This window comes from Saimiri boliviensis, chromosome 20 (assembly GCF_048565385.1).
Source record: "Saimiri boliviensis isolate mSaiBol1 chromosome 20, mSaiBol1.pri, whole genome shotgun sequence".
Lineage (NCBI taxonomy): Eukaryota > Metazoa > Chordata > Mammalia > Primates > Cebidae > Saimiri > Saimiri boliviensis.
In genome coordinates this window covers 30,083,541-30,109,169 of record NC_133468.1, presented here as the reverse complement: position 1 = coordinate 30,109,169, position 25,629 = coordinate 30,083,541, and the positions used below count along the sequence as shown (strand labels likewise).

The window sequence follows — 25,629 nt, the reverse complement described above, 5'->3', positions numbered from 1 at the left end:
ATCTTGTTTTCAAACGACCATCACTCATGTGCTGATGCTCAAGAGGTGAAAGGCTAGGAAACTATTCAGGCGGCTGAAGTCACATCCTGGCACCAGGAGCTCTCAGTGAGAGCTGGCAAGAGAGCCCACCACACACTCCCTGCTAGGGTGCCTTCAGGTCAGTGGGACGGAGGCTGAGTGACGAGTAAGAAGCAATGTGGTCCAGATAGCACAAAGCAGCAGCTGTGCCTGCGCACACAGCGGTGGGTGTGAGTGTATACGATGGGACGCAGGTGCGTAGATGAGACGCGGGTGGGTACGCTGGGACACGTGTGTGTAAATGGGATGTGGGCATGTATGATGGGGATGAGGTAAGTAGATGGGGCACAGGTGTGCAGATGGGACGAGAATGATGGGACAAAGGTGAGTGGACGGGGTGTATGACTGGATAGGGATGCATGGATGGGATGGGGTTAGATGGAACGGGGGTGTATAGATAGGACACAGGTGCGTACGATGGGACGTGTGTATAAATGGGATGTGGGTGTGTAAGATGGGACGAGGGTAAGTAGATGGGACATGGGGATGATGGGATGCAGGGGAATGGATGGGATGGATGGACAGGACGTGCATATGATGAAACAGGTGACGATCCCTCTTTGACAGAGAAAGAAACCTGGGCTGAAGGAAATTAAGACTCCTTTCCCTCACATCACAACATCAGAGGCAAAGCCAGGAGCTAAGCTCCTGTGGGTCTAGGAAAATGCATTAACCTGAACTACAGACAAGCACTGAAAATGCATCTCCCTACCATGATGCCCAAATCCACAGTGAGCTTGCACTTGGCATGTCACTTCAGGCCCTGTCCCTGTAAATCCTACAGGCTCACCGGGACCCATCTCCCACCGGCTCACCTGGACCCGTCTCCCACCGGCTCACCGGGACGCATCTCCCATGGGCCCACCAGACCCTGTCTCTCAGCAGCCTACCAGAAACCATCTCCTACTGGCTAACACCGTCTCCCATCACCCCACCCAGCGCCGTCTCCCACTGGCTTACCGGACCCCATCTCCCACCAGCTCGCCGAGACTCCACCTCCTCCTGGTTCACACTAACACTGTCTCTCACCACCCCACCCTACACTGCTTCCCACCAAAAGCAAGTGAAGGAAGGGTCTCAGGAAGGCAGGAGGGCAGTGTGGCCTGAAACCATGCATTTTCTAACCCATTTTGGATCCTGGCAGCTTCTGCTCCACACCTGAACCCCTCACTAGGTAGAAAACCGTGTGGTCTCAGCTATGTGCTCTGAAGTCTGCGTTGTAAACAGAGTGTAACCAGCGTGCCCAGTGCAGCGATCAGAAAACCAACTATACAATTAGCTTTGACGCTGAAGACAAGGAAATCAGCAGGCAGAACTCTCCCTATGGACAGGGAAGGAAAATCGAGACTCACCCGTTGTGAACTGGCCTTTCAGCTTCTGAAAGACAGGGTCTTGTGCAGTGGCCTGCGCCCGCCTGGCCAGAGATTCAGAGGCCGCACTGGAGAACATGGTTGAGACGTTGGACACGTTCTCCAGGCCCACCCCAAATGTGCTCACCAACTTCTTGACAAAATTGAGAGTGTGGGGGGTGATTTTAGCATCAGACACTGCTCCGCTTTTCTCAAACGCCACGGAGTAACATTTCGCCAGGCCCTGCTGGAGCTGCCTGAGAACCTGGTAGAAAAGAGCCAGAGACAAGTGATAAACAGAGCCCTCCACTCCAGGACCAGCAGCCAAAAGCACCTGTTAAGTGTGGCCGTCCCAGCCTGGGTCATCTCTGCACCACCCTCAGGACCCGCACATGGAAGGCGTGAAATCAGTGTGTGCAAGAGACAGGACGCCTGTGTGCCACATAGGAGCAGGCGCTTTTGCCTTTGGGGAGTAAGGGGCCTTTAACATTAAAAAAAACAAAAACAGAAAAGCCCCACATTTTTGGATCATACACCCATCTGTGATTAGCCACAAAATCCCCGTATTTTCAGGTAGCCATACCGCTCCCACTGCGTGTCTGTGTACACACATGAGACTTCCACAGCAGTACGGAGCTGGCCCCGGGGCTCAACCAGGTAAGCATCCGGGCAGTGAGGCGTGGATTGTTGTGTCATCAGCTTAAGCCAGCGTAATGTTAAGGAAGGGGTCTATTATCATTATCAAATAACCCCACATACCTACAGTTTCCCGTGTCTGGAAATTATAACCCTGTTACTCACACCACTGCTCCTACTCACATCTGGTTATCAGTGACACTCAGGTCACTGAGCACAGAGAAGTGAGCACAGCCAGCATTTTAACAGCAAGAAGTGGCTTCCTCAATTCCACCCTCTCGTGTGTCTTCTGCTTCGAATCTTTAAGGCTGTCTAATGCGCAGAGATAGCTCTTTGCCTGGTCCATGGTTAAGTTTGACAAATAAATAAAAGGACCAGGCAGTCAAACATCAAGGTAAGAGAGCCACAGAAGCAGAAAGAACAACAGGTCCCCTCTACAAGGAGCCAGCATGTGCAAGATCAGAGCCAAATACCTCTTCATGCCAATTTTCTCTGAACCAGACCATCTGATCGACGATGCCTTCCAGGGAAGACAGAAGGGTGGGGTGGAGCTCTCGCTGCATGTGCATGATTCGGCTGCAGCGCCACATGGGTGCTGTTGCTCTTATGGGCCCTGGATCTGATGCAGAATGGGACTGGTTACCCACTGAACTTGGCTGCTGCTGTCCAGAATCTGAGAGCAACACACACAACGCCAGTGTCAGCGCAAAACCGACAGACGCCAGGGCTCGGGGCGCCGCAGGACCCACGGGCCAAAGGAGCGCTGGTTCCTGCCGTCGTGTGAATCCTCACAAGACCGCTTCCCCAGGGACTGCATGGGAGAAGGCCCTGGTTCTAGGCGCAGGTGCGCCAAGGGACACGGGGACGGACAGCGAACTGTCTACAACACGACTTCAATCCGTTCCATTAAACACACCCGTGTATGTGTTTCAGGAGAAAGCGGGTGTGACAACATGCCACCTGGTCAGTCCAGGTGAGAGTATACAAGGGTTCCCTGAGCATTCTTTTTAACCTTTGTTATGTCTGATCATCCTAAACATAAATGTTTGGAAAAATATCTCACAGTATGTTACATGTTCCTCGCTACTATAAACTCAGAGAACCTAAAAGCACTTAATAGGAAATAGGTTTGGAAAACCAAACCAATACTGCTTTTGAAAAATGCAGTCATTTTTCCCTGTGAGATACACTGCAGAACCTTTAATGCCCATTTTTTTTTCTGAATTTACCTCTCTACACTTAGTCTTAAAACCCTAACCTTAATTTTCAAATGAGACTGACTCCCCAGAAGACAGAGCTAAATGTGCCACGCAGCCCCCATCCACTGCCTCTCACCAACCAAGCACGGTCCACGGCCCTTAGGAGACTCAGCCTTGAAAACAAGGACTGCCAACAGTCCTCTCACTATTTAAAGTACCGTGCTTAGTGGGTAACTGAAACCACCAAATCAGTTGTTTCTTTGCATAGGAGGGCTATTCAATAGAGATTAAAAGTCTTACATTGTGAGTCAAATTTCACCAACATCCAGTAAGACTGACTTCAATGGTGATTCTTTTCACAGCTGAAGATAATCACTCACACACACACACACACACACACACACACACACACACACACGGCACCTGGCATCTGTGGTGCATATCAGGATGCACTTACTACTAAGGAGTAAGGTGAACGTTACAATTTTCTGAAGCTGAAAATTTCACGTTTTTTTCTACCTCTGGATCAAATCACTCGCATAAATGAATGCCATTACATCCTGGCAAAGGAAAGACCTGACTCAGATCAGGCTTTGCTTCCTGCCCTACAGCGCTACCCACTGAGGAGAGACTGGCCACAGCTAGGAGTGAGCTGCAGGGTAGGGGGTAGCCTCGGTGGTCTGTCTGGATGTGGGGCGCCCCCCGGAACGAACCCTTCCCGGCCTGGCCTGTGGGCCCCACCCGAGACGTACCGCTCTTGTAGCGTTCCCGCTGTTCTATTTTCAGGGTCAGGTATAGGGTCCGGATGGGAAAGTAGACCGCCTGGGGATACACGCGTCCAACCTGCTCAGAGACAAGACGTTATAAACAGCACTGCTCTCCAGTGAGCTCTGGATAATCTGTACTGAAAATAACCAATGTCAAGTGAGAAACAAGTTTCTGATCTGCCTTTGGACCAAGGAAGCAAATACTGCAGCACGAATCTGACGCACAAGGCCAGGTTCAGCAGCAGCAAAATACTTAATTCACTTTAAAAGAGCCAAACCACATTACCACATGCATCTCATCAACTCTACCTAAGAACTGTGAGTGACAGGGAGTAAATCTGAGGAAGGCAAAGTGCATGTGTCCCCAGATCTCACAGAGGCAAATAAAAAACATACAAATACCAGTTAATCTTTCTGCCAGGCACAATTCACTGTGGACTGTCAACTAATTCCATTATTAAATAACTTTATTCTGCATAACTGCAGCTGGGAGGAGATAGATGCAGGGATATTCAGTTAAGAAACTCCAGTTTTATTGAACTGGAGTGCAGTGGCTGACAGGACAGGACCATGTCACTTGGACCCTTCAGAATGTGCCTGTGAAATAAGAAAGGAAGAACATCTGAGCTGTGACAGGCCAGGTGGCTGCTCCTGTACCCGAGAAGTTCCATGAGTGACAGGACCAAGTAGGTGGGATCTGCACCCTAAGGATAAACGCTACACAGAACGCCGGGGTCAAACACACAGCTGTCTCCTCCAGGAAACCAGGGCATCATTCAGGGCCCACACAGCACAGGTGCTGTGCACCGGAAGGGGCTGGAGGAATGCGTGGGCAGAGCACGCGGGCACAGCTCCTTCCTAAAGACCTTCATGGACTTCTGCAGCACTTTGTGATTTTACAAAAGCAACCACAAAGCCGCTGTGTCCCAAACCTCGCTGTACCCACACTTCTGCCGTTTCTGGTCCTTCTGTTACACCTAGATCTTTACAGAGGTGAGGAACATCCTGGAACCATTCTCAAGAGATAGTTATGAGAGCCTTTCCAGAGGGCCCTGGCCTGTCCACTTCCCCAGCCCTGCCCCAGTGCCCTCAAGAACCGTGGGTTCCTGATGTTACAGCTCACTGATAAAAGGGCAACAGCCACAATCACGTGCACATTTTAGTTTACGGGCAGCTCCAAAGAGCACCCAGCACATGACAAAAAATCAGAGGAAAACTACCAATCAGATATAGGGTTCACTGCCATTCTCAGGGTACCAATCGGCAATTGTACATTTTAAAAGAAGTTTATTTTACTTGCATTATTTATGGGAAAATGTTTAAGAAATTACGATTTTAACACTAAACTGCCGTATTAGCTATTTCATTTCAACTCTGATTTAATAACTTTTAATTATGCTTTATATTATGTAATATCTAGATGATTACGTCTTCCCATCTCTTTAACTTATTTTTAATACTTTGAGCATTCAAATTTACTTTCTGGGAAAAAAAAAGAATGGCAGACGAAGACACAATGTTTTGTGCCTGTGAACAAGACCACCCTGCTCTTCCCACCTGGCTAATGAGGTTCAAGAGCAGCTTTCCCTCTGAGCCGACCAGGCAGGTGAGCAGCTGCGGGATCCAGGCCAGCCACTGGATGGGTGGCACGCCAATGCAGTACTTGTCAACAGCATCTGCCAAAGTGTTTTTGTCGTCATCAAAACTCAAAAGCCACAGCACCTGAGACGGGAGGAGAAATTCTAGAGTTGAATGACAATTCTGAAGCTCTCAAGCAAGCAACTTTTTTCCCAACATGACAACACTGTATAGAGCAGCTTCACTGGCCATGTAACAAAATAGCCTTAGAGGGCCAACATTATTGCTAAACTTAACACACATCTTACAGCATATATAACCTAAAATTTAAATAGAGATTTTTCTCTTTAGTTTTTTCGTTTCTTTGAGATAATCTCGCTTAGTTGCCCAGGCTGGATGGCAGTGGTGAGATTTTCACTCATTGCAACCTCCACCTCCCAGGTTCAAGCGAGTCTCCTGCCTCAGCCTCTCCAGTAGCTGGGATTACATGTGCACACCAACATGCCCGACTAATTTTTATATTTTAGTAGAGATAGGGTTTTGCCATGTTAGCTGGGCTGGTCTTGAACTCCTGACATCAAGTGACCCACCCACCTCGGCCTCCCAAAGTGCTCGGATTACAGGTGTGAGCCACCACTCCTAGCCTCTTGATTTAGTTTTAGTGACAATTACTCACTGATCTAATCTACTGGCTAGCAGTGACCAGTGACTGCAAGACAGCAACAGGCAGATGCCTGGAGGCTGCCCACCTGCTAGCTCACGCACGATCTCATCCAAACAAAATGAATTTTTGCTAAAAATCTCAGATGCTCATCACCCTGGCATCAGATAGGCCACACGCTGACAGCCAGGTGTCCATGGACGACTGAAACAGTTACATCTGGGTATAAGCAACCTGGAGCCAGGCACTGAGGCAGTGTGTGTGTAGCTATCTCTGTAGTCAGCTTTAACTGCCATGTGCTGGTGTACATTCCAGATTTTTACTTAAATTGAGGAATTCTAAAATATCCAAACCTTTAATGGACAAAATAAAAAAAGGGAACAATTTATTCTTAGGTTTCCTGCTGGACATAATTCTGGATTTTATTTGTCTGCTTCTTGGGGGAAGACAGGAAGCAACATGAAAGAGGAACCTGAATGTCAAGTGCACTTCCTTCAGTGAGCAGGTGGGGACACCCACCCTGAGCTCAGGGGTGCCAGGGGCACTGTGCAGAAAGAAAACCCACAACCACCCAGCACGTGGGCTCTGTGGCTGTAGGAATGGCAGCCCTGCAGGGGAAGGCGTCCAGGAGGGAAGTCCTAGCTCCAGATCCCCTCCTCGACCCACTGCTGGGTGTGAGCTCTCACACGCAGTGCTATACTTGAGCTCCCGGCAAGGCTTTGCTACTCGGAAGTTCTGGGGCCCTAAGAATGTCCAAGTCTCAGTCTTCTCAGTTTTAAAATGGAACTGTGAAAGATGCTTCAAAGAGTGACGACCATTAAGACCTAAGGCATGAAATCATGCCTCACACTCAGTATGGATGAGTAAATTGTATGGCTAAAATTTGGTCCAAACCAACCGATGGCCTCTGGTCAAAGCTCGTTCTTTCGGTCTCACCTTGGCTAAGTATTTCCTTGATTTGCTCTCATTCTGATGCCGGCATGCGTGCAGGTAGCAGGTGATGGCAGACACGCCGAGGTGCAGCTGCCGCTCCTTCACGAAGATGTTCTCCAGGTAGTCACCCCACATGGCCCAGGCTTTCACCAGCACGTCGTGCATTTGCACAGCTGCAGAGAAGGCTTTGTTTGCCTCCTCGGACCTGTGAGAACGTGGAAAACCAAAACATGTGTATCTTTTTCCATTGAAGCAAACGTCACATAACCTGAAACTAACCATTAAAAAATGCACATTGCAGGACATTTGATTCATTCACAATGTGAATGAATCCGCCCCAGAACCAGTCGCTCTGAACCCTTCCCACCTCCAGCCCCTGTGTACTTGCAGTCTGCCTTCTGTCTCTGGGGACTGACCTGTTCTGCACATTTCATGCAAACTGAATCGTACATCATGTGACCTTTTGAATCTGGCTGCTTTCACCTAGCAGAGTGTTTCTGAGGTTTATCCATGTCGAAGCCTGTGTCAGCACTTCATTCTCTTTAATAACTGAATCATATTCCATTGCACATAACAACATAAACACTTTGTTTTTCTGTTCATTTGTGTTGTTGCCACATCTTGGTTATTGCAAACAGTCCTGCTACAAACATTCCCAAACAGGTATGTGTTTGCATCAATACTTCTGGGTGTATACCAGGGAGTAGAAATGCTGGTCACATGGTAACGTTAAGCTTACTTTTTGTGGAACCGTCAAACTGTTTCCATGGCAGTTACACCACTTCACTGTTACACCAGCAACATACAAGACATAGCAAGGAAACTTCAGACCCATGTGCTTTATGATACAGATGCAAACATCCTCGACAAAGACGAGCAACCCAACTCTAGCAGCGGATTAAAAGGATTATCCATCATGACCAAGTGGGATTTATCCCAGCAATAATAGTGGTTCAACATGGAAAACAAAAAAATCAATACAAATAAAACCAATCAATATGATACACCACATTCAAAGAATGAATGAAAGAAAAAAAAACACACAATCATCTCAGGGGACACAGGAAAAGCCATTTGAAAAAAATCCAACATCCTTTCGTGATAAAAATACCCAGAAAACGGAACAGAAGGGAACTTCCTCAAGCTTATAAAAGGCATCTACAAAACACCCACAGCTAACATCACACTCAGTGCTGAAAGACTGGCTTTCCCCAAGAGAGAGAAAAAGACAAAGATCTCATCTCTTTAATTCAGCACTGTACTTGAGATTCCAGTCAGGGCAATCAGGAAAAAAAGAAATAAAAGATACCCTTACTGGAATAGAAGATTTAAGTCCATCTCTACCTGCAGGTGACACAATCTTATACACAGAAAAGAAGATCACCGAAAAGCTACTAGAGCAAATAACTCAGCAAGCTTGAGAAATCCAAGACTGATATGCAAAACTGTGGTATTTTCAAATGTTAGCAATGGACAGTGTGAAAACAGAGAAAACAGCTCCATTCACATAACAATACTGAGGAATACATTTAATGTAAGTGTAAGACTTGTACGCTAAAAACTATAAAACACTGTTGAATGAAACTAAAGAAGACCTAAAGTTATAGAAAGTCATCTTGTGTTCACAAACTGGAAAACTTACTTACGATGGCAAAATACTTCCCAAACTGATCTACAGATTCAATGCAGATTCAATTCCAACCATTCTGGCAGAAACACATGAAAATAACTTAAAATTCATACAGAAATATAAGGGACTCTACACAGTAGATTGATGTAATAGAAGTGAGAGTCTAGAAATAAGCCCACAAAATATGGTCAACTGATTTTTATTTTTTGGAAATGAGGGTCTCCACTAGACTGTCCAGGTTGGTCTCAAATTCCTGGGCTCCACTGATGCTCCCACCTCAGCTTCCCAAAGTGCTAGGATTACAGGTGTGAACCACTGAGGCTTGTTTCAACTGATTTTTGACAACAGTGTCAAGACCATTCAATGGAGATAGATTAAATTTTTGGGACAACAGGGTATCTATACAGAGCATAATAAATATGGACTCCTACCTCATGCCACATATAAAAATTACTCAAAATGGATCAGAGACCTAAACATAAGAGCTCAATCTATAAAACACTTAGAAGAAAACACAATGCTTCTGATCCTGGATTAGGGTATGGTTTCTTATAAGATGTGAAAAGTATGAGCAACAAAAGAAAAAAATATATAATGTAGACTTCATCAAAATGAAAAACTTGTACGTTAAAGAACACTATCAAAAAGCCCACAGAATGTGAGAAAATACCTGGGAATCATATACCTGAAACAAACTTTTATCCAGACATACAAAGAATTACAAACTAACAATAAAAACCAAGAAAGGAAGCTCAGTGTCATCAGCCATTAGGAAAATGCAATTCAAAACCACAGTGAAATGTATTTTACAGTCATAAGGATGGCCATAATCAGATCAATGTGCCGGTGAGGTTGTGGAGAAATTAGAAACCTTAAACATTGCTGGTGGGAATGCAAAATGGTACAGCCAACTGTGGAAGACTGACAATGTCTCTAAAAGATAAAACAGAAGTACTGTATGCCCCAGCAATTCTGCCCCCAGGCATATACCCAAGAGAACTCAAACATGCTCACACGAAGCCATGTATTCAGTGTTTATACCAGCATTACTCATGAAGCTAAAAAGTAGAAAGAACCCACACATCCATCAACTGCTGAATGGATAAACAAAATGTATGGATAGCCAATGGAATATTATTCAGCCATGAAAAGGAATGGGGTACTGATAAGTGATAGCATATGGATGAAAACATCCTGCTAAGTGAAAGAAGACAGTCACAGAAGGCCACATAGTATATGTTTCTATTTATATGATTGTTCGGAATAAGCAAATCCATAGAGGCAGAAGGCAGATTAGTGGTTGTCAAGAGAAAGGAGGAGGGGACAAAGGAGAATGCTAACAGATATGAGGGTTTACTTTGGGGATGATGGAAATATTCTAGAATTAGCTACTGGTGATGGTTGTATGACACTGTAAATATACTAAAACCCACTAAGTTGTACACTTTCAAATGGTTATGCCTGTCACATGAATTTAAAACATTCCAAAAAAAGATAAAACCTTTTTATGTTGACAAAACTGCTTCCTAATTTAAAAATAAGCTAAACACACAAGCCCTGTCTACTGAAGATGTGAAAGGCAGGTGCTAGAGCCCACACAAACAAGGCATGAGGCAGCATCTTGTCAGTCTACCTCATTCACATGCTATTTACAAAATCTCCTCTCATGTTTACTTTTCAAGACCAGGGCTTGGCAACCTTTTCTGTGATGGGCCAGACAGCCAATGTTTAGGCTTTGCAGGCCATACAATTCCTATCACTCCCTGACTCTGCAGTAGGGCGAAAGCAGTCACAGGCAACATCAGTGGGTAGGGATGTGTTCTAGTACCACTCACTGACAAAAACAGGGCAGTGGCTGGATGTGGCCCCCAGGCCATCCTTTACTGACCCCTGGTCTTAAAGCAAGCATCATCTCCAGAAAAGGATCAGCTCTGTAAATGGCGGGGAATGAATCCATGTTATCAGCAGTTCTGTGATCAAGCAGCTCATTTTAGAAAAGCTTTAAAAATACTACACATCAAATAGGCTTATCAGTTTGTTGCAAGTTACTGTCTTTGCAGAGGTTCAATACCTAAAAAATTATATCTAATGACTGTCACTAAATCACAGCAATTTCTAGCTTGAGCTTCACACTGGCTTCAGGTTATAAAGAACTATTTACATAATATGATGCATTTTTTTTCTATTATCCTCTTTTAATATAACATACATACTTGTTGATCTGAGCCAAGAACATTCCCTTCAGTGCATAAAATTCAGCTGTCATCTCTTTTGTGAAGTATTTTAAGTTTGTTGATTCAATAACTTCAAGGCCCTGTTCAAAAACAGTAGAAAAAAAGTTCTTGAAATTTTTTAACAAGAATATGAAAACTTCATAAAAATACTAATCTAGGCATTAAGTTCTATGAGTCACTGATGAGTGTAAACTGACAACAGATTTGCCTACCATGAATATTTATTGATGTATGTTCAGAATTTAAACTGAATCACTAACACTAAAGTTAATCCTAAATACTTAGGGGTCTTATTTACTCCAAAGCTTTATAGATTTAGTTGGTTTTACTGTTCTTATTAATATTCCTCTGGACATAGTCAAAAATCTATCTTAGATCCTCATAATTCTGTAGTGTGTAATTTTTTTTTCCTTAAATACATTAACTAAGTATATGGTAGGAGAGAGACCATAAGAGACTGTAACTGACAGTCAAATAGCTTCCTTTCCCTTTCGTGTTTTGGAAGGACTGTTTCCCCCTTACTACGGCTGTATTTGTAGGAAGTTCGAATCCGCCTTCCCTATTATCTGAATCAGGAGTCCCCATGTGGACTCGTTCTCCTGGACCCCGCGGCAGGGTGGGGACAAGCGTCCCGTCCGCACCTGCATGCACTCGTTTTTGCCCATGACGCCTGCCAGCTGGAGGTAGCATTTAACTTGCTGTCGAATCTTCTGGAAGCAATCCACAATAGGAACAGTTGGAATAGTATGAATCCGACTTAATATATCCAGAGCCACATTGACCAGTCCTTGTTTCCGGGCGATCTTTCCATACTGGATGATTGCTGAAGCTGACGCATGAACCCCAAGCATAGCATTATTTGAACTTGGATCATGCTGAGAGCTATTCTCATAGGCAGTTACGATTGCTAGAGGGCAAAGAAAGGAATCATCAGCCCACACCAATCCTCTTTCAAAGCTCTCTACAAGGCTTAAATAAAAATGGAAAACACACACACATGGCTTATGAAAATGGGGACCTCTGTGACAAACTCTTGTTACTCTGTATTTTATGACATAAGCAACTTCTAAAAGATGCTAATTCTTGAGTTGAGCGTTACCATCTTGGCTAACCAAACCATAAAGTGACAAAGGCTGCTCTAAATACTTGATGCTTGGGCAGGTTTAGGGGATAAGCAGGGGACCAGGAAAACCAGAAAAGGCCACCCAGAGCCACCTGAGCACAGCTCATCTTGGGATAGAAGCTTCAAAGCAGAGTGCCACAGCTCAGAGCATTGATCCCCCCGGCCTGTGCAATTCTGCCCAAACTAGAAAAATCTAGCAGGTACAAAAACAAACAACAAAACCTCCCTTCTACCACCTTCATCTTTTCCTACACCATTACCACCCAGACCTGTCATCCCTACCCCAAAACAGAAAACCTGGGGAAGAAAAACCAAACCAAAACACAGAGACGAAACCAGAACCGTGGGGCGTCTGGAAAATTACATGATGAATGCATGCCGGACCAGGTCGGTTTACCCTGGTAATGATGCTGCCTCCACATGAAGATGCTGCTCCAGTGGGACAAGTCATCAGACACAATGGGCAGCCGGTTCCTCCAGGTCTTCACCACCGTCTTCATGTCGTGCAGGCTGTTGTTCCTCCCCAGGTTGGTCGGCTGCAAGCCTGCGTTGATCTGTGCAGCTTCCTGAAGTTCGATGATTTGCTGGGCTGCCTGATGGGACAGTATAAGAGATCCCACGGTAAATGTCAGTGAAGATTAAACAGGAAGAACACAGGTGAGTACACCAGGGGTCTGATGACCGTAAAGATCTTAAGGGGCGATTACCAAAGGAAGCACTCTCATTTACACGCAGACACCTGAGATGACACATTTAGCTTATTCTTTACCCCAAACATGCTTTCCTTATGATGTCTCCAATTTTAAAACCTCAGCTTGTGGCTCCTGAGACAGGAGGGTGAGAGAACAATGTTCCGGACACCAAACCTCACTAATGGACAGTCCTCAAAACTCCTCTTTCTGCTGTCCATGCCCTTTGCTACCTTCCCTGCCTGGCTCTTTGTCCAGCAATGCCTGAGGATTGGGCAGTCAGGTATCCCTGCTGCAGGCCTGCCTTCTCCTAGCGTGCCTGCTAAACCCCACAGCCATACTAAGCACCTGCAAACGTGGCTCTCATGACCTCTTTGGACCCATAAAATGTAAACACATTTTGAGTCACCATCCTACGAGCCCGGGAGGTTGACTACCCTTAAATTCCAGATGCACTGTTGGCACCAAACTTCTGATGCCACCTTTCACCTGGAAGGCCCTGGCCACAATCCTCAGGCTAGCCAAATTTTGTCCCTGGCTTCTATGGAGCACACAACATCTCCCTTCTCTCAATCTTTGTTACCCTGATTTTCTGTCTGATATGGGCATGGCTCTGAATCAGTCTACCTCCAACTGTAAATTCGCTTCTATGGTTGTGCCTACTGTCTCAGGTTCAATGCTCCTTTGAGGCTGACTCTATTGTTTTAAAATGCTTTTTCATCTCCTAAACATAGCACCTAGTTCAGTACTCTGTATCTTGTTTGATTATAATTTTTAAAATTGCCTAGAAAAATCTGTGCTATTTATATTTCAAGTTTAACTCATGACATTCAGATTTCTGAAAACATTTCCTCATCTTATCCCTCCAGCTCCCGCCAAAAGCTTGCTGAAAACAGAGTGGTGCAATATTTTCAGCAAGCTTTTGTGAGGGTGGCACAGTGGACACTGAAAAGAATCTCTCTAGCAAAATTCAAATCCCGAATCACTGGTGAGGATGTCTTCAATGCTGCAGAAACTCCAATGAGAAGCAACATTTTCCTCCTCAACCTTTTAACTGTGGCCTTCCTTTCCTGAGGACGAGTTACGTGGGAGAGGGCAAGACAAGGGGAGGGAGTTTCATCTGCCGTCTGCGGATCTCAGCCTGGACACCAGTGCTTGGTTGCGACAGGCCACGGCCTGTGCTTGCACGGGGGTGCTGCACCCACCTGCAGGAGAGGCGTGTGCACATGGGACACCACGTGGGGCAGCCGCCGCCACTCGCGGATGGCCAGGCTGCTGGCCATCTCCACCAGGCGCTCGATGAAACTGAGCTGCTGCTCCTCGGGATGGCAGATGGCCAGGTATCCGCGGTACATGTTCACCTTCCAGGCCATCTCCTTCGGACAGCTCACTTCCACCTGGCAGTGAAAGGACATGACACAGGGAGTGAGGGGCCTTCTCTCCCTCAGTGTAAAGGGTCAAAAAGAAAAACGACCACTTGTTTTTTGGTCACTAGTTACGCAAGGCAATAAACAGAAATTAGGCTATAAAGAGAAAGATATTTTCTTTAGAGAAGTCTGGCCAACATGGTGAAACTCCGTCTCTACTAATAATATAAAAATTAGCTGGGCATGGTGGCGGGCACCTATAATCCCAGCTACTCAGGAGGTTGAGGCAGGACAGTTGCTTGAACATGGGTGGTAGAGATTGTGGCGAGCCGAGATCACACCACTGTACTTCCTGGGTGACAGAGCAAGACTCCATAAAAAAAAAAGAAATGCTGGCTTTGTAGCAGAGTGGTGATTTTTTTAATCTGATCTGTCATAACAGCATTGATCAATCTCTTTTTTTTTTTTTTTTTTTGAAACAGCTAATGACCATAAAGCCAAGAGCCTGTGGTGTGCTTTAATAGCTAGAGAGATTGGCGGCTCACAAGAATTTAGAAAAGCAGAGTATCCAGAAAAGACTGCCTAAACATCCTTTTCCTTTTAGGACTATTTGAAATTAATTTAGTGCAGATTACCTAGAGTGTTCACTCACATATCTGAGCTTTCTTCTAAGCAGTTAGAGTACCTTACAGTTTTTGTAAAATATTCAAGAATTTATGAAAGCAGAAATGCGTCTGAGTCCTCGGGACAGTTTGACGCTGCATATACTCACATAAGTGAAACTCTGGGAAGGAGAACACAGGGGAACGTTAAAATGAGCTACCAACACTTACTCAGTTTTATGTTTTGTCAGAATAAAGAAAAATAAGCAATCGCAAATGCATTCTGACAGCAAAATATATACAACTGGTCCTCCACATTATATGTGGATTCGACCAACTGTGGATAAAAAATATTCAGGGAAAAAAACCTGCATCTGTAGAAGCATGTATACAGAGCTTTTCCTGTCATTATTCCCTAAAAACTACAGTGTAACAACCATGTACACAGCAATTAAGACCAGATTAGGTACTTTAAGTAACCTAGACAGGATTTAAAGAACGCAGGAGGCTGTGCAGAAATTACATGCAAATACTACACACATGATTTTCTATCAGGGACTTGAGTATCCATGGGTTTTGGTATCTGTGGGGGTCCCGGATGCTGAGGGAAGAATGTATTTTTACTGATATAAGTGACTGGTTATTTCTCAGAGGAACACAAATTCCCTGCATCCAATGAGTCATTTCCCAGAAGTCAACAACCTGGGCTTGATTCCATCCTTTAGTTAACAGTCTGTGACTATTTCTAATCTTCAACTCCTCGCGTTTTGTTAAAAAAAAAATGACACTACTCAAATTCAGGAAAGGCACTGGAGACAATCAAACAGAACCTTTCCTTTCCACAAGTTATCTTTCCACTGTCAAAATGCTTTTTCTAAGGGAAATCTTCCCAACAGACACCTGCTGCTTCAGGAAAGAGGACCCAGGCAGCTGCAGGGATGCCCCTGGGGCGTCTCACCTGTACCAGTGCCTCCTTCATGGCGGTCCAGTTGGACACCCGCCAGGCGCACTCTAGGACAAGGTAGGGATTGATGTGGCCTTTGGACTGGCCATACTCGGTCAGGGCTTCCCACTGGTTCAACTCCTTGGAGCACCTACAAGTCCAGAGATCCGAGGGCAGAAGCTCAGTCACCAGCACACTCGTGAATTCAGAGAGGCAGTGACAGGGTTTTAAGAAGCAAATTTCCATTCTACAGAACAACACAGAAAGAGTGAACTTCTACAGGACATGAAGGTGGGCTCCTTCGCGGGGTGAGCCCCCTGCCCGCTGCCCACCATGAAATACCTGCTTTTTAGCAAAGGGCCTCAAGCACTGGAGCCAGGGGAGATGCAAGGACAGTTTACTGCTTCTCCAGTCGACATGTTTATTACGCAAGGCTTTAAATGCTGGTCTTAGGTTTTTGTTTGTTCTTTTCTTTAGGTGGCCATAAAGTAGCAAAGCTCCCTTTAAAAAAACACTCATTCCAAGAAAGGGTTCGAGATGTTTCCTTGGTTCCCTCAACTGATTCATGCTCATGTCAAGCACTGTGTTTGGCTTACCGAATCCAGTGGTCTTCCCAGAGCTGGTATTCGGGGAAAATTGCAGGGGAGGCGTTGCTCCTTTCGTGTTCTTTTTTGGCTTTATCCATTGCCTTTTCATAAGATTCTTGTGCCTAAAAAAGTTAAGGCTTTTAAACTACTGTTTTTCTACTAACATACCTTTTCTTTCTCTGTTTTTAAATTTAACACTTAGAAAAGTTTTTTGAGATGGGTTTTTATGTTTTTGGCAACATAGCTCTATGGTGCCAAAGCTAGACTCAAACTCCTAATTCCTGGGCTCAAGGGACCCTCCTGCCTCAGCCTCCCTGAGTTGTTGAACTGCAGGTGCAAGCCTGCAGCTGGCAAAGAAACACCTTTTCACCGCCATGGCCCAGTCATGTAGAGCAAGTTGAATCACAGACCTGAGAGCATGTGGGGCTCTTCTCCAGAACCACTTAACACCCACAGCTCTCTGTTCACAGAGACAGAGAAGGTAGGTTTCCCTGTACAGATGGAAGAAGGGGAGGCTGTCCAGATGTGGGATTAATTTCCCCACCCTTTAGTGATCGGAGCAGGAGCCACAAGGCCACATCTGCTTGTGGAGCTTCTGTGGCTCGGCACCCTACACAGTGCTAGGATCACACCCTGAAACAGTGGCCCACACGCCACGCTGAAGGATGGAATGAGGAGTAAAATGTAAGCATTAAACGAAACCTACCACTTCTAACAGGACCAAAGACGGGAGATCAAAAGCATCCACGCTGGCATCTAATGTAAACAGCTTATTAAGACTGTGCTTTAGCTCATGTCATATACAGAAGTGTCTCTTAAACGCAGATTTCAGTCACAGGGCCTTTAGAGATTCAAATGTTTTAAAGCATATTTAAATGTGAACTCCAGGCCAGTTGCGGTGCCTCATATCTATAATCCCAGCACTTTGGGAGGCCGAAGTGGGCGTATCACCTGAGGCCAGGAGTTCGAGACCAGCCTGGCCAACACGGTGAAACCCCATCTCTACCAAAAATACAACAATTAGCCATGGTGGTGGGCGCCTGTAGTCCCAGCTACTCGGGAGGCTGAGGCACGAGAACTGCTTGAACCCAGAAGGTGGAGGCTGCAGTGAGCCGAGATTGTGCCACTGCACTCCAGCCTGGGTGACAGAGCGAGACTCCATCTCATAAAAAAGGTGAACTCTGACTTGAAAAGAGTTTATTAAAGAATCATCAGAAATGGCCTCTCGCTGCACATGCAAGCCAGGCAGTTACCGGAGGTTTACCTGCTCAAAGAACCCGTGCTGCTCGTAAGCAATTGCAGTCGCCGTCTCCGAGTACTTGCAGCGCTTCTGCCACAGGCCGGCCCACATGTCTTCCTCTTGTAACAGGGAGTAAAGCTCCGCAAGGGAATCCAGTATCTCCTGAAAACACAAAGCAAGGTTCCTCAGTGCTCAGGACAAACGCTTTTTTTCCTGAAAATGCGGATCACCATGTTGTAATTTGAAATCATTTGGGAGCAGTATTTATTTAAAGTGTGAGGCCACTGGCAGGGAAGAGGTAATGAACAATGTGAGGCGCATCCTCACCTGCTGAGGTGGGGTGATGCTCTCCTGCTCATAAAACTCCGTTGTTTGCTTCGGCTTAATCTGAAGACTCAGACCCTTTTCAAAAGCCTGGTGCTCCAGCATCAGCGTGGACCGGAACCAGAGGTTGTGTGTTTTCCCCAGGTACTTCAGGACACAGGGTCGGATGGGGATCGGGGGCACACACTGGGACATGGCTTCCACGAAGCAGTTCAGCGCACTCGGCTGGCAGTCTCGCTGCACCTGGTGACTGCCGCTGCACAGGAATGGACTTATCTCGCCCGCGAGTGCCTGAAACCAAAGTGCATGTCATCCACGCCTTCATTCAAAAATCAGCATCTCACTGTCTCTCGATGCAGCTAAGAATCCCTTTCCTAATTCACTCGAGTGACAGCCAGCAGTTTCCTCATCCTCTAAAACTTGATCAAGACTGTGTTCTTTTAAGAATACTTACCAAAAGATAAAACTACATTTTTCCAAAACAAGATTTTAAAGATACACTCACATGCTGCTGTCTGTCTGACAGGATCTTCCATAATCTGGGGAAAAGCTGGACCCATGTCTTCTCTGCCAGCGTTGTGGAAATGTGGCATAGCTGAACGAAAGCACTGAGCAGCGCACCAGTCTATGGAAAGAAAGACAACAGGCTGAGATGGCCATGGGCTAGAGGTGCCTTGCACACCCAGCCTCAGAAGATGCCCATGATCTGTCTTATACATTATTAGAGCCTCCTCCACTTTGGAACTTTCAAAGATCTGAGAAATCTTTTTTTCACTCCACATTGGAGTAAAAGCCTATGGATCCTGAGTGCCAGAGAGCCACAGTGCACTTAGCAGCAAGCCCAGGCATCCCTCAGCAATGGCGCCTGCATTTGTCCTCAGCTTTTAAGGGCATTTGCTGACACTACTGATCCCATCATATCCAAGTACAAAAACTGACAAGGCTGAAGGAGTAACTTAGAGGGACACAGATGTCGCTGAGGCCCAGGCCACTGAAAATCAGAAAGAGAAAACACATGTATATGACATAAACTATTTGCCAACAGGTATTATTATGAAGAACAAATCAAGAACTGAAAGTTCAGTGTCTGCAACTGGCAGTGGACAAGAGACAGGAGAAAATGACCAAGATGGACTGGAACAGAATACAACTGAACAGAGGAGAACGGAATGGACTGGAAGGGAACCTGGATGAGACGAGCCAGACGTAGAAATCAAGGCCCAGAGGGCACAGGAAATCCACAGATGTGTTTATTTCGTCCCAGGCCTGTTGTTTGGAAGATCTGATCTGAATTAGCTGCCAACATTCCTTATTAACAGCCAGGTTTCTAGTCTGCCTGAAGCTGCTCTAGCCCACAGGAGACATCCTACGTGGCATCAGGCAGTGGCACCAGGGGCTGGAGCATAAGCCAACAGCCACAGTGCCTGCTGCCCCAGTGCAGAGACAGAGTTCCAGGGACATGATTATGCTTCCATCTCCCCTTCAGCAAACCCAACAGAGGAAACCACTGGCACGGTCACATTTCTACTAAAAACAGACAGCAAGGGTACCAATCTTTCATGGAAGATGGGTGAAAACGTTTAGGTAAAGAATGCTCCTAGTTGTGTGCCACAGAGGAGACCCTTGAACTCAGTGCCCAGGTTGAGCCTGATATCAGGCTCCCTGTGAGGAGGACTGTGATAAGTGGCCACAGTTCCCCTCACACAGCCACACGCTTCACCCTGACCAGCCCGTCAGGGGCCTCTCAGCTCCATGTCAATTTAGCAGAAGCCAAGAGCTGGGGAGAACCAACGGGCCTAGCAATGTCACCGACCTACCGATAAAGCTGTTCAACTCCAACCATGGGGGTTTGCATCAGAATCCCAAAAGACACAATCCTAACTGCCATAACTCTGAGTGTCGAAATCCTGAAAATCATCAACACAGTACAGCTGCATCAGGTGAGGAACTGTGAGCTGTTACTGTCTGCATGGGTTAAGCAGATGCCTATGGGTGCCACATTGATGGTGGTGGGGGTGGGGACTTGTGGATCTAATTTTCAGTATCGACTTGACTGGACTAAGGAATACCTAGAAGCCTACCTAGTAAAGTATTATTTGAAATATGTCTGTGTATCTTTTAAAAGAATTTTTAAATTTTTTTTCCGTCATTATATTTTTGGGATTTTAGAGGTTAGAAGAGTTGATCTTTAGGGATTTCAACATTAGGGATTACGACGATCAGGGCTGTGTCTGAGGATTACAATCTGCTCCTGCTCTACATGTCTGTGGCTTGTTCTGATGTACATACTGTCCCAAAGAGGTGCAGGGGTGAAGACCCCCATGGTGGCCTTGCAGCACCAAAAGAGCCCAGTGGGGGGCCACTGCCTCCATAGGCCTCCCACTGAGAACAATGGACAGACCCAGAAAAAGGCAGAGGAGAAAGAGCCTGTGCGCCCGGGGTGAGGATCACCCTCTGGATTTAGAACCCAAGAGTCTAAGACGAGCCAGTGGCACTTGACCACCTCTCAAAGTAGAGGAGCTCCAGGAAGGAAAACGTCAGGGTGCAAACAACAAACACAATGATTTGTAACCCCATCTGGCTCCAGGAAAAAAATCTTAACTCCCATAAATACACAGCAAATAAAATAACAGGACTCCACCCTCTCCAATCCCCACCAGCCCTGGCTGCTTAACCCCAGGACCCGTCTCGCCTTCCCAGGAATCAGCACTTCTTTCTGCTCAGTATCTCCCCTTGCTAGAACGCACACCCTGTTGGGGACCAGCTACCACTATGTTTCCAGTGTCCAGAACAACACCTGGTACAGAGCAGGCTCTCAGTAAAAAGATGCTAAAATGATGAAATGAGATCAAATGAAAAAAAGGTGAATGAGGAAAATGGGACACCAAAGAATGCAAGGAGAAGGGAAGAATGAAGTCACACCCAAGTACCCCAAGAGCCATACCCTTCTAAGAGGCGGGCACAGGTCTGCTAGAGCTGCCTGGGGAAACGTCACAAGCAGGCAGCACACCTGGCTCAGGGGTGATAGTGTGCCCACTGTGCTGGGCACTGAGTTCGAGGGTCTCCTCTGTGGCACACACCTGGGGCAGTATGGCTGACAACGTATGCAGCCCTGGCCTGAGCAATCCTCTTATAAAGGGGGACATGGATGGGCCCTGTGACTCAGGCTATGAAGGTTCAGATCAAGAGAAGACCATGGGGACACTCCTGGGTAAGATTCTCTGTGAGATTCGCTAAGATTCTAAGCCATGTCTGGTCTAGTTCAGCCACCATCCAGACAGCAGCCACAGCCCCAGAGAGGATGCGAAGGCAAGCAGCTGTGACCAATTCATCAGCCTAGACAAAAAGCTTAATGAATAAACCAAATACCCCGACCCCTCTGCAACATATTACTAGAGCTTCCTCTCCTGATGGCACTCCCACCATGAGCTGATGATAAAAGTGAGGCGCAGGCACCTAATGGTCAGGAATTATGTGGTGACGTGTCCTGACCATCAGCCAAGGAAGGCCTTTGGGCTTGGGGACATGTACTTACAGCCCTTTTTGCTGGTGGTGGCGGCAGTAGGGACAGGGGTCTATTAAGGCGCCATAATCCCAGCACTTTGGGAGGCCAGAGCAGGCAGATAACCTGAGGTCATGAGTTGAAGATCAGCCCAGCCAACATGGCAAAGCCCCGTTTCTACTAAAAATACAAAAATTAGCTGGGTGTGGTGGCGTGCCCCTGCAATCCCAGCTACTTGGGAGGCTGAGGCAGGAGAATCGCTCGAATCCAGGAGGCGGAGGTTGCAGTGAGCTGAGATTGTGGCACTGCACTCTAGCCTGGACAACAGAGTGAGACTGTCTCAAAAAAAAAAAAAGTGCCTGATCCACAACATGAGAGCTGTCACTCACATGTAGCAGGCTGCTCTGCTTCCCACTCCATCCCACAGAAAAGTATTTTTTACTCAAGATGACAATGGTGTCACTTAGACTCAAGTTCAAAGACTGATCCAATGCACAAGTTCAGCATAGGTCACCAAAAGATTTTAATGTAAAAATTACTTGTGAGAAGCAAGCAGTTCATGCTTTTTTCTCACCTAGCTCCTGATCTGAACAGAATAATTAGAATCATCACCCACCTCTCAAAGGAACAGAAAAATAGCTCATCAAAGGCAAAAGTACGTATGTAAAGCTTCAACCAGTCTTTCAAGGTCATGACATAAAAAACAATCAGACCCATAATTCACCTGAGTTTGTAGAAGCCAGAGTTTCTACCGGCTAGATTTCAAATACAAATGCATTTGGAGATCCCTAGCTCCAAAAAGTGGGCTTGATTTAGCAAATTAACTTATTTCTCATTTTCTTCTTTTAGTGCACTTGAAAAATAATCCAACATTATGTCTCTTTAAACATTTTTGTACACAGGTTTACTGTTTCTTCCAAGAGATGGTGGTGGAGAAATAAACTTTTTTCCTATTTTCTCCCATAAGACACTGTGACACTCCCAAATCTCTGGTTCATGCCTGTAATCCTAGCACTTTGGGAGGCCAAGGTGGGTGGATCACTTGAGTCCAGGAGTCCAAGACCAGCCTGAGCAATGTATCAAGACCCTGCAGCTACTAAAAAATTAACCAATTAGCTGGGTGTGGCAGCTCACGTCTGTGGTCCCAGCTACTTGGGAGGCTGAGGTGAGAGGATCACGTGAGCCCAGGAGATTGAGGCTGCAGTGAGCTGAGACTGTGCCACTACACTCCAGGCTGGGCGACAGAGCAATATCCCATTGCAAAAAAAAAAAAAGAAACAAAAATTTACACCACTGTGGAATGATCCTGATTTAGGCCTTGAGCTACCCAAGGGAGGAAAGCAACAAACCCTTTCCAAGCTGCATACAGACCTTCACCTCCCGGAGAGTGTCCAGAAACTTGTCGTGCCTGTTGGTTAGCATGTGCAGCTGGTTTCCAATGTCCTTTTCGGAAAGTTCTTTGGTTTTGGGCGTGCTGGTCTGGTCCCCAGGAGCTAGTTCAATGTCTATCTCTACATCCTAAGAAACAAAGCAGAAAGCAAAACCAGAAAGTCAAAGGCTTAAAGAAAACCCAACAAACAAACCTCCTGTAGACTTCTTTTTACAATTTTGGCAAATAAAATTTGTGCTTGTTTCCTGGAGGTATTTAAATCATCTTCAATCCTAAAATAAAGCCCAGATTAAGCAGACCAGATCTCTTTTTAAAAATGACTATAAAGAAGCCACCATTGTGCTTTCATATTTGGGTTGTAAAAAGCAAAATTTAAAAGAGTAAACTTTAAATGGTAAAAATGATGAAGATTAACAGGAATTTTAGCCTATGATTTCTCCAAATGCAATACAGATGCCCAGCTGCCTGGCTTGCTCAGACTGAGAATACCCTCAGTGCCACAGCGGGGTGTGTCGTCAGTGCTATGTTTTATATGACCATTCCCTAAGAGGAATACACCTTATTTCTGTCTGAAGGTTTGGAGAAGTCAGTCAAGAATCAAACTATTCCCTGAAGTCAGGTATCAACAATTTGGTGTGTGCCCTTGGAAAATGAACAACTTCTGAGCTGGCAATTTATTTCACACAGGAATATTACAGAAAGAAAAGACCAAATGACCAGATAATCTAGTGTTTTAGCAACAGTAGAAAAAAATTTTTTTTAATTTATAATTGTTGATGAGTAGACATCCCGTACACGGAAGAGGGAACGCACCACCTTTTAAGAGCAAAGAAGGTGCAATGGCCACCTGCAATCTCCGGTGACTGTCTCCTAAGATGCAACGCTCTACACAGACTGAGCCTCCAAAAACAACGGCCTTAAGGAGACACACAGCCTACAAAAATCCCTGTCAGGAACAGTGGCAGCCATTTTTTCATAGAGCACAGAAAGCCACCAAGACTAAAGCATCAGCCTTGGTACGGGTTCTTGGAGGAGCAAAGGCTCCCTGCTGCCTGTCCTGGGACTAGGCAGAGACATGGGTTCTGAGCAGACTGCTGGAGGAACCAACTAGTGCCCCAGCCCCTGTGTGATGGGCAGCACTCCCCCAAGCAGTGCTTTCTGTGATATGGGCTTTTCTCACCAGGAGAGAAACATCCCACACAGGAAAACGTTCTGTTCTCAGTAGTACTAGCTCATGGTAAAGGGATCTATCTCAAAACCGTATGGCTGTACAAGCTGCTTCTCAAGTCTTAACTAAAAAAATCTAGCAGAACTTAGTTACCACATTCGGAGCTTTCAGATAGACAGGTTTTTATACCTTATTCATGCTCTAAAAGATTCTAAAGCTGATACAAAAACTTATTCCAGAGGATGGGGGTTCTGCCGGTGGAGCGGAGCCTCACCTCCTCTTTGGACTCGCTGTTCTCCCTCTCCCGGGGCTCCTGCTTGACGTGTGTGACCATGGCGAAGGCGGCGCGGTCATGGCTATCGGCTAGGTTGATGACATTGGTGATGGACGGGAGCATGGCTCCTTGGCAGCTGGTGCCAATGGGGGTGCTCTTCTCACACACGGCCAGGAGCAGCTGCAAGGGGTGCGGAAAGGAGACAGACCCAAGGTGTGCGCGTGGCATTTGGGGTGTCCAGACTTCTCTCCCAGATGCCCCTCACTGAGGCACCTCTGACTCTGCAGGTCCAAGTGTGATCTCAGCACCTTTCCCCACCTCTCCCTGACTAGGCGGGTTTCCTTTCCTCTGTCCCCTCCAAGGCATCATCCCCACACAGAAGACCTCTGCTTCACTCACAGCACACAGCAGGCCCTGCCACTCTTAACTCCTGAACACCTAGGCAGGTGCTTGCTCCCACCTGTGTGAAACCTCCCACTTCACCCCCAGACTTGTTCTCCTGTACCCAACTCTTTCCACACAGTGGCCCTTTACCCTGGCCCGCCTACCCATGGCTTCCTACAGCCTCAGGTGACAGTGAAGCTTCCCCTGTGTGACTTTCGAGCCCCTCTGTGTCGTGCTGCAGCCCCTGCTTGCCACTGCAGTTGGGCCACTCCCCGCCGCACTGTGCTTCCCCACGGGTCCTGCGCACACTGCCTGGCCAAACCACTCTTGGTGTCTTGGGCAAATATTCCCTGAGCATCCACAGGGTGCCGTGGAGGCCCTGTAGATTCGTCTGTCGACTGCACAGAGATGGCATCCCCAGCCTCAAGGAGCTGAAGTATCAGAGGGAAGGACACATCACAGACATGTGCTCACTGTGGTAACACAGCCAGGAAACAGGGTGGACTGATGGAGAATTAAAGGGAGCTGCACGTTAGCCTGAGTGACAAGAGTGAGGCGAGTTCAAGAACACGGAAGGCCAGTGCACTGGAGACTGACAGAGGGAGAGAGGGACGGGATGGGGATGCAGAGAGAGGTGAGGGGCCAGTCACTTGGGGACCAGAGCCTGGTTGCTGGATTTTATGCCACGCACAATGGAAAGAGTAATGTGATCTGCTTTATTCTCCAAGATAATTTTGTAACAACAGAGAAAACTTATCAGTAGGGAGGTGGGTGAACACTAAGGAAACAGCTCCCACTGTCCTAATGAGAGATGGCGGTTGACAGTGGGCCCTGAACTGTAACCTTCGGTGAGGGAGCAGACACTCAGGGCAAAGAAAGGAGGGAGTCGAGGACCCCCTGGCTTGTGCCCTTCCCTGGACCGACTCATATGGACCTGCCACAGCCAGTGTCTCGTCTTTGTGTTTTTAGCA

At 46.4% G+C, this 25,629-nt stretch overlaps 1 protein-coding gene across 13 annotated transcripts in view; it reads right to left on the bottom strand.

Annotated features, from left to right (window-relative positions):
• TRRAP (transformation/transcription domain associated protein) overlaps nt 1-25,629 on the bottom strand; it is a 133,079-nt gene that overhangs the window by 17,141 nt on the left and 90,309 nt on the right. For 7 of the 13 annotated variants that reach the window (XM_074390428.1, XM_074390419.1, XM_074390416.1 and 4 more), the window contains 16 exons: nt 24,275-24,454; nt 22,814-22,960; nt 18,446-18,565; nt 17,944-18,231; nt 17,641-17,778; nt 16,386-16,498; nt 15,805-15,940; nt 14,083-14,274; nt 12,553-12,781; nt 11,707-11,972; nt 11,045-11,145; nt 7,205-7,406; nt 5,587-5,751; nt 4,015-4,105; nt 2,537-2,736; nt 1,431-1,692 (listed from right to left, as the gene is read on the bottom strand). In XM_074390428.1, the coding sequence (XP_074246529.1) occupies nt 1,431-1,692; nt 2,537-2,736; nt 4,015-4,105; nt 5,587-5,751; nt 7,205-7,406; nt 11,045-11,145; nt 11,707-11,972; nt 12,553-12,781; nt 14,083-14,274; nt 15,805-15,940; nt 16,386-16,498; nt 17,641-17,778; nt 17,944-18,231; nt 18,446-18,565; nt 22,814-22,960; nt 24,275-24,454 (2,830 nt within the window). The remainder of the gene's footprint in view (nt 1-1,430; nt 1,693-2,536; nt 2,737-4,014; nt 4,106-5,586; nt 5,752-7,204; nt 7,407-11,044; nt 11,146-11,706; nt 11,973-12,552; nt 12,782-14,082; nt 14,275-15,804; nt 15,941-16,385; nt 16,499-17,640; nt 17,779-17,943; nt 18,232-18,445; nt 18,566-22,813; nt 22,961-24,274; nt 24,455-25,629) is intronic. The other 6 variants (XM_074390421.1, XM_074390422.1, XM_074390426.1 and 3 more) reach the window with 3 other exon arrangements.